Genomic DNA, 9,499 nt, shown 5'->3' with positions numbered 1-9,499 from the left:
ACACCCTCTTTTTGCTGCATTCAGAAGTGTACTGTCATTCAACATACACACACATACACAAGCATACTGTCTTCTATTGTATTAGGATTAAGTATTTCCTTTGAGGAGCCCCGTAGCACAGAGTGGTAAGCTCCAGTACTGCAGTCCAAGCTCTGCTCATGACCTGAGTTCGATCCCAACGGAAGTTGGTTTCAGGTAGCCTGCTCAAGGTTGACTCAGCCTTCCATCCTTCCAAGGTCTGTAAAATGAGTACCCAGCTTGCTGGGGGTAAAGGGAAGACTGGGCAAAGCACTGGCAAACCACCCCGTAAACAAGGTGAAAACGCATGGTCGCTTTATTCCCTGTTTCAGCCAGGATTTAGCCAGGATTGAACGCACGTCCGGCGAAAACGCATGCGTTCGATCCTGGCTAAATCCTGGCTGAAACAGGAAATAAAGGAGGCTAAAGCAACCATGCATTTTCGCCCAAAGTCTGCCTAGTAAACGTCGGGTTGTGATGTCACCCCATGGGTCAGGAATGACCCGGTGCTTGCACAGGGGACCTTAACTTTTTTATTTCCTTTGCATCTCTAAAATAATAGAGTTTGCATCGGTCATATGGTTTACATTCACTGCCACACCTCCTTGAGGAGTTTATTCCAACCTTTAGCTGTAAAGGTCTTGCTGCCAGAAGTTGCTAATCATTTCCTTAACTGAGGTTAACAGAACTAGGTTCTTCCAGTGAATCTCAGTTGGCAAAGTGATATAAATTGGGAGTATAAGAACTGTTTCTTTTTGTTCCACACAGTACAACAAGATGTAGCAATGGAAAACCCTACTACAGTGTATGAATTTGTTCTTGCTGGATTCAGCGACTCTTCAAAACTGCAGATCCCTCTCTTTATGTTCTTTCTAGTGATATATGTTATCACCCTGATTGCAAATCTTGGAATGGTACTTTTAATAAAGATTGACTCTCAACTCTACTCCCCTATGTACTTCTTCCTGAGCAATTTGTCCTTTGTAGACTTCTGCTACTCCACTGTGGTCACTCCCAAGATGCTGACAGACTTTTTTATGAAGGGAAAAACTATTTCTTTAACAGAGTGTGCCGTGCAAATGTGGTTTTTCATTTTGTTTTTAGCCGCCGAGTGTTTCCTCTTAGCAGCAATGGCATATGATCAGTATATTGCTATTTCCAATCCACTGCTCTATACAGCAATTATGTCACAAAAGGTTTGCTCCCAGCTCGTGGTCCTACCCTATCTTGTTGGATTGTTGAATGCCACAATACACATATCTTTATATTTTCAATTAACCTTTTGTAACAACAACATAATCAAACATTTTTTGTGACATTCCTGCAGTCATATCACTCTCCTGTTCAGATACACAAGTCCACAAGAGGTTACTTTTTGGTCTCTCTTGCGCCTTTGGCATTGTGAACATTGCTATTATCATTGTCTCCTTCATCTATATTCTCATTGCCATTCTCAGAATCCACTCCAGTGCAGGTAGGCACAAAGCTTTCTCTACCTGCTCAACCCACCTCACGGTTGTAACTTCTTTTATGGAACTCTCTTTTTTACATATGTGCGCCCCAGCTCATCAGCACCGGAGGACAAGATGGTCTCCATGCTCTATACAGTGATAATCCCCATGCTCAATCCCTTGATATACAGCCTGAGGAACAAAGAAGTGAAAGACGCAGTGAAGAGTGTTTAGGGTGAAAGGCTTACTCTAGAATAGAAAACTGTGTACTGGTTTTGATAATTTCCTGATGAACAATAACAAATCCTGAGTAAAATGGATCCTTTCAAATGTTTTGAAGCATTTTAATTCCATGTAATATCAAAGTTTTGTAGAAAGTTTTGTGATAAAAAATTTGTCATCAAATGTTTACGTTTGATCCTCTTATGTCAGGAAGGGTTTTTACCTTATGTATCATGGCTTTTATACTATGATAATGAAAGCAAACAAAACTAACACTGAGTAGCCCAGTGATTTTAGGCAGAAAACAGCCATGATTAGAACCTTAAGCTGATTACATTTGGGGTAGGCTTTATATATTGTTAACCAATTTAAATGTTTCTATTGTATTAAGGACCTTAGCCTAGGGTTACCAGATGTCCCCGATTCCTGGGGACAGTCCCCGGGAATGAAAGTTTGTCCCAGGATTTGATTTAATGTCCCCGAATTTATATTTTAAGTTGTGGGGGTCCACCCCCTTGATGTTACTGCTGGCCGTGCCTTCCCATGTTGGAGTTTTGTCGGACGGGGCCTCCTCGGCCTCAGACCATTCAGAAAGGGAGCTAGAGCTGTCTTCCCCTTCTGTCGTCGCCAGGGTTGCTCTCTATAAGCGAGAGCCACACTTCTGGCTGAGCAATCCTCCTCGGCCTCAGCCCCGCCGACCTTCCCTTTCCCCCCAATAGTGCTCCACCCCTTCTCCTCCCCCTCCGAGGCTTTATCGGGGCCTTGATGCCTCTCAGGCCCCTCCCTTCCGTCCCTCCTCCCTGTCAGTGCCGGCCATGAGATCCTCCCGGCTGTTTGCCTAGCCCGCCTGCCTCTCAGCTGTTGGGCAGGGCTGGGCTGGTTAGGGGGAAAGGTCTCTCTCCCTGCCTCCTGACTGTTCTGAGGGTCGGGGGCAGTCAGATGCCATGCCGCGGAGACACAGCTGGCCCCGGACCTCCCCGTTTTCCCCGGGCTCCGTCCTGTTGCCTCTCCGGCTGCCCCAGTCCCCAGCGGCTTCTCTGAAGTCGGGGTGAGACCTCCTGGGCTGCTTCGTCCAGGGGCGGCGGAGGTTAAGTGTGCCATCCTGGGACATAAGTTTTGTAGATTTATTAGACAACTGTAAGTTACTCCTACAATGTGATTGCTGTGAGAAACACCAGAGTAACATGAGAGTCCCTAGAATAAACACACACAACTGCCAGATAAAGTGTGAAATCCCACTCTCTTAGCCCGGCCGTATATGCGGAGGGAAAAGCGTTGGCCTGAGTATATTTGTGAGGAGATTAATTTCCTTCTCCTCCAGTCCCACACTCTTATTTACCTCAGTGAGAAATATGAAAAGAGGCTTTTTGACTTAGACAAAACAGGAAAGTTTATTAAGCAGAACTCACAGAGATTGATTCAGATAAGAAAAGGCAGAAATTTAGAGGGAAAACTCAAAGTCAGGTTTGTCTACATCAGATTACTTTAGAGATATAGCTTCGGATGCTTTTCTCTCCCTCAGAGCTCAGAGTGTCAGTTCTCTGGCTCCACCTACTCTTGGTCTCTCAGCTCCTGGTGCAGATTAACCCCTTATCCGTCACAGTAGGGAATGAATGTTGTGTGATTGGTTCAACTGTACAAGACACATCGATTTGTATATCGAAGTATGATTGGCTATGATTGGCTATCGCATGGTTTTTTCTCTCGAAATGTGATTGGCTCCCTGCCAACATGCACTTGTTTTCACATCTCACTTCCATTTTCCTCTTCCTCTTTTATTCTGTTGCTTTTTCCAGTGTTGAGTGGTTGTTTTTAGCAGTATGGGCAGTCTTTTAACACATCCATGTGTACTTTCTGTGATTTTTTGTAGTTATTGAAGCTATTGAAGCTACGATGTCAAAGAAACAAAAATGTGTGGTTAGTGATTTCATATTAAAGGATTTTCTATTTATCAGAAGAGGAGTGAAGGAACATTCTGCATTTTGTTCATTATGTGAAGTAACTTTTACCGTTGGAAGTGGCAGGTGAACCTCAGTCGTTGAATATGTTGCAACTAAAAGACATAAAAGCTCCGTGATTCAGGAAAGTAGCAACACAAAGGTATCAGCATACTTTAAGAAAATTGTGCCAGATCAAAGTGAAGTAAACATTGCCCTTCAAGAAGGAACTTTCGCATTTCATACCGTGAAGCATTACCACAGTTTCAAGTCTATGGACTGTACTTCCGGCTTGATTAAGAAATTCAATGAACCAAAATTCACATGTTCCAGAACAAAAGTTGAAGCCATTGTCAAACACATGATTGCTCCCTGGGCGACTGCAGAAGCTGTAGAAGAAATTAATAGTGCTTCTTTTATAACTATACTTCTAGATGCTTCAAATCATTGTAATACAAAATTACTACCAATTATTGTTCGCTACATACATGTGAATGCTGAGAAAGCCATATCCATCCTTAATAAACTTGTGGACTTTGTTCAAATTACAGGGGAAACAGCTGAAATAATATACACGGCTTAATTTCAAACAATCAGGGACCTAGGTTTGGAGCATAAAGTGCAGACAATACAAACACTAACTTTGGTGGTCTGAAGAGAAAAGGTTCAAACAATGTCCTCACCAAAATGAAGGAAGGTTTGGGAAAGAATATTCTTGGCTTGGGATGTAATGCTCATGTGATACATAACAGTGCAGATTCTGCAATAAATTCAATCCCTGTTGATGTTGAAGGACTTGTAGTAAAGATTTTTGGCTATTTTCACATATTTACAGTGAGAGTAGAACGTCTAAAAGAGTTCTGCGAGTTTGTAGGACAGGAACACAAGAATATTCTTAGCTACAGTAATGTCAGATGGCTTTCACTGCTACCAGCCATCAGAAGGATCTGTGAAATATATGCTGCCTTGAAATCCTTCTTTCTGTCTGAGGAGAAATGTCCAGCCATGCTGAAAAAGTGGTTCAATCATCCTTGCACCTATTTATGAATGAATTTTGTTGCCTCAACTCTGCCACTTTTCCATGATTCCATACTCCAAGCCGAAGGAGGGGCAGTAACAGCAGTGGAATCTTGCATGATTCTCAACAGTTTGATTGAGAAACTTCAGGCTAGGAATGATGACAAGTTTATTCCCATCTCAGTGAAGAAACTTTTGCCATTTCTTGAAGAAGAAGGTTCCTGCACGAAGGAAGAATTTCTCACCATATCAAGCAATTTCTACACTACTGCTATTGAATATCTAACTTACTGGAGCTCCCACTCTGAAGATATAAGGTGTATGGAGTGCATTTTGCTTAGGACTTCTCCACAGAGATAAAACTTTGAAGAGTGTCTCCAATATTTTTCATCAAGAGTAGGAGGAGTTGATCTAAATGAAGATCATCTACTTGATGAAATTTCTTCATTGAAAGAATATGCATCAAAAGAAAAGTAAATGGAATGAAGATGGTGCTGATGTGTGTACAAGATGGAGTGACGTTTTCTCATTCTTCTCTCAGAAGATGATCCCCTATCCACAGCTACAAAAGTTGGTTCAACTCTGTTTCTGTCTACCAGAAGCAATGCTGCAGTGGAGAGAGTGTTTTCTTCCATGAACATGATGTGGACATCTCAGAGATCAAGACTCGGTATTGACACTATCAAAGCTATGTTAGCTGTCCTAAGTAACTTTTCCATGACTTGCCAAGAATTCGCAACAAAACTGGAGTCAAGAAGAGATCTTCTCAACAAGGTGCACTCTTTGGAAAAATACAACTAGTTCAAAACAAAGGGAACTCTTCAATTTCATTAATGTAGTTGTTTTAATGTATTATCTTAGTAATAAAGGCAAACTTCCTATTGAACTATCATTCCGACTGAAGTTGAAAAGTGTCCCCGGATTCTGGGTTGCTGTAGCGTTCTGTAGCTATGGAGTGGGTTGGCTGAAAATCACTATCTCTTTTGTCAGGAAAGTTCGTGGAGCGACATGCTCTATCGATGTGGCCATTCTTGCCACATGATTGACACTTAGCATCATGGAACCTGCAAGTTTGGCGATCGTGCTGGTCCCCGCAACTTGCGCACTGTTTTCCCATTGTGTTCTTCTGACTGGTGCGCTTGGACCCCTGGGTAGACATCTTTTGGACCTCCTCCTCTTCGCTGTCATCCTCACAATGGACAGGAACCAGGCTGTGGGTTGGTGGCGGAGTCTGCTGATTGGGGTGGCGCACCTCATGAGTAGACTTTTCAGCTGCCTCCGCTGCCAGGGCTTCCTCTAGAGCCATGTTGAAAGAGACATCTTTCTTAGTGAAAAGGTGTCTCTGGACTTTCTCATTGTTGAGGCCACAGGCTAGCCGATCTTGGAGCATGGTGTCAAGGTTGACGAAGTTGCAGTAGCAGACAGCCTTGTGCAGGGCTGCGATGTATGCTGCGACGGACTTGTCTGGGGCTTGATTTTGTAAGTAAAATGTGTGCTATTGGGCAATCTCAGATGGTTTGGGTGCAAAGTGGTTCCTTAAGGCCTCTAGCATGGCCTCGAGTGGCATCTTTTCCATTTTGGTGGGAGACAGTAGAGCTTGTGCAAGTTCAAACGTGTCAGCTTTGCACAAGCCGAGGAACGTCGCTCTTTTGAGATCAGTGTCGGTGATCTTGTTAGCTTGTAGGTAGAACGTGAGCCATGTTTCATAGCTCTCCCACTTCTCTGGGGTGGATGTACTGAATTCTTCAAGGTGGCCTTGAGTAGCCATAGTGCGTTGTGTTGCATCTCCCTTTCATGGTATCATAGTGACTTCAGCTGGACTAACCAGACTGCCTACCAGCTAACGCTAGCGATTTCAGCTGGGTTTTAGCCAGGCTGCTTACCATCCTCATCGCCAGTATTAAGTATGCGTGGGTGATACACAAGACCTGAGAAAGAGTTCCAACAACAACCGCTTTATTAACAACCTAGAACTGAACTGTCAATGCTCAACAACCTGCTTATATGCCAATCGCAACCACCCGGAGCCATGCCCCCAAGTCCATGATTGGGTGGCTAGAGTTCATGGTCCAATGAGAAGTAAGGGCAGAGGAGTCTGGAGGGAAATAGCAAGCTCAACCTGAGCCTTACATACATAATACCTATATGTCCATCTCTCTCTTTTCACCAGGGTGACCAGATGCAAAGGAGGCCAGGCTTCGTATACTTTTAATGGGTGTATGGAAGAGAAGATTTGGGAGGGTGCAATTTTTCTCACCCCTGTCCTCCTTTGCATCCTCCCTATTTTCCTGTTTCTCTTGAAAGGAAAAAAAAGTGGAAACTAAACAAACAAATGATATCAATGAAACACACCTTATGGAGTCCTGTTCCACCAGTTGAAGAGTAATATCGTAGCATAACTCATCATTTCTTAAAATTACAGCACAATGTAAGTGTCAGGCTGTCTTTGAACTCTGGCAGCCAAGGCTGTCTTTGAACTTTTGTTTCGACTCGGAATCCAAGGTTGCGTATCTAAACCGCTAGCATCGCTATGCTTCCCAGGGTCGAAAGACTTGGGGGAGCTTGGTGCTTCTCAGCTGTTTGCCATTATCTCATGAGACTGTATTATGCTTGCTTTTGTAGTGTTCCCATATAATCAAGTGCATGCCATTTCCCCCTCATTGCTAGCTTTCGATTTCGAAGCTCTGCTTACTTGTATTACCAATAAACCAACTCTTTTGGACTACCTAGTTCCTGGTGTGGCTATTGGGAATCCTATAGTACAAGTGCTTACAGTAAGCCAGCACCTGATGGGATCCATCATATCACAGATAGAAAGTGCACCAAAAATCAGTACCAGATAAAAAATCTGAATCCGAGGCTTTCTGCTGATCTGAGGGCATATCGACAATGAAAGCGGATGTCTCTTTTGTACTAATGTCACTGTCATGACTTCCTGTAAAGAATCCTATAAACTGCACATATAAACTATCTTCAGCCTACAACACAGATGAAGTCAGTCTATAAGTATCTTAGCAAACAATATAAAGTACGTTATCACCACCACCACCCCTCACTCTGTGACTTTCTCTTTTCCCCTGCCATTGAGCTTATGTGCTTCTTTTGGTCTTTTTCCTCTCACTCCCTTTGCTCCATAAGTCTCAGCTTGAAAAAGACACTGGAGCTTCCTAGGTTTTTAGTTTCCAGGCTGTCATAAATCTGCTGGCCCATGAAGGTTAGTGGCAGGTACAACTAAGATAGAGGAATAAGAAATGAAAATGTGAGGGGTAAGGATGGGAGGATATGGTGAGGAAAGCCATATAATAAACAGAGTACACATTTTTTAATCATACAAGGCTGTAATCTGGAGAAGCCCACCCAGTGTTACTGTAAGTTGTTTAAACAGTACTTTTTAAGATTGTCCTTTTGGTGCCAATTACATTAATTCTTCCAGTAACAAATAAATGAATCCCACATTTTCTCACAACTACCAGCTATAAACTCCCAAAGGCAACTAAGCATCGTAAAGGTGTTTAAATGCTTTGAGGTGGATCAGAGGATTATATCAGCTAGCAAGAGGGACATTTCTGCTTACACTTCATTTGTACTGATTCCGTCCTCCCCCTCTAAATACCTCAAGATGTTCATGAGGGTCCCCTGGCCTCCGAAAGCTGTATTTTGGGAGCACGACAGGCTACAGAGGGAAGGGGAATGTAAGAAGGTTCCATGTTCTTAGGTTCAAAATCTTAACTGGCCATTCTTTAATGCTTGGTTTAATTTCTAGGGCTCTTGAACAGGAGCAATATACTAGCAGTTTTTAACATATTACTCACTAGTTGCTGATGAAGTAAATGTAGGGCCATTCCACACATTAACAGCAACAACCCCTTATTTGCAACTATGTGTATTCTCAACAGGCAGCAACAGCTGATACTAGCTCTCTGGTGGGCATGTGCATGTATTACATATGTTTCCAAATACATGTTTGTCTTATATATTTTTCAACACAAAACATCTCAGGAGATACATCTTTTAAAAACCCTGAATGTATGCAATGGACCATAAAACGTTTCATCTATTTATTTTTATTTTATTAAAACATTCATACCCCACTTTTCCTCATGGTTCAAGGTGGCTTACAATAATAGTTAAAAACATTTCCACAGTTAAAATCAGAATAAAATAACAAACCCCAAATCTCCCCCCCCCTTAAAACATGCCTGCTATTCAAACCCCTCAAAAGCCCTGGCAAACAAGCGAGAATTTCAGCACCTCCTGAAGATCTCCAAGGAGGGGACTCCTTTCACCTTGTTAAGGATCCTATTCCACAAAGCAGGAGTCACGGTGGAAAAGGCCATGGCCAATGCCAGTCAGGCTACCTTAAGTGGTAGGACAGCCAGCAGATGGCTGCCTGATGACCATATTTGGTGCACAGGGACATATGGAAGGAGACAGTTCTACAAATATGTGGGTCATGAAGGGCTTTAACAGTCATAACCAGCACCTTAAATTGACCCCTCAAAAATACACTGGCAGACAATATAGCTGTTTCAAAATGGGCAATGCATGTTTCCAGCAGCTAACCCCTGACAATAGTCAGCCTGCTGCATTCTGGACCAGTTGTAGTTTCCAGGTTGTCTTCAAAGGCAGCCCAACATTGACCACACTGCAGTAATCCAACCATAAAGTTACAGAATCATGGATCAGCTTGGCTGGATCAGGTGAGCCTAGGTAATGAGAGTTGGTCAACAAACAAGTCTTCCAGATATCAGCACTGTAAAATTTAACACACATAAGTGTGCCAAAGCAAACAGCAGGAATGAACAAAAGGCACTATATCAAGGACACTGTATTCCCCCACCCCAAACTCCAAGT

At 43.0% G+C, this 9,499-nt stretch overlaps 1 protein-coding gene across 1 annotated transcript; it reads left to right on the top strand.

Moving 5' to 3' along the window:
• The first annotated feature begins 803 nt into the window (after positions 1-803).
• Positions 804-5,446, top strand: LOC130479624 (olfactory receptor 1009-like). The gene is given in 6 exon segments (XM_056852019.1): positions 804-1,324; positions 1,326-1,537; positions 1,540-1,688; positions 3,562-3,608; positions 4,777-4,962; positions 5,245-5,446. Coding segments are annotated over 6 exon segments (1,317 nt in total).
• The last annotated feature ends 4,053 nt before the right edge of the window (positions 5,447-9,499 follow it).

Source organism: Euleptes europaea, chromosome 6, assembly GCF_029931775.1.
Source record: "Euleptes europaea isolate rEulEur1 chromosome 6, rEulEur1.hap1, whole genome shotgun sequence".
Classification (NCBI taxonomy): domain Eukaryota; kingdom Metazoa; phylum Chordata; class Lepidosauria; order Squamata; family Sphaerodactylidae; genus Euleptes; species Euleptes europaea.
This window is presented reverse-complemented; position numbering and strand designations above follow the sequence as displayed.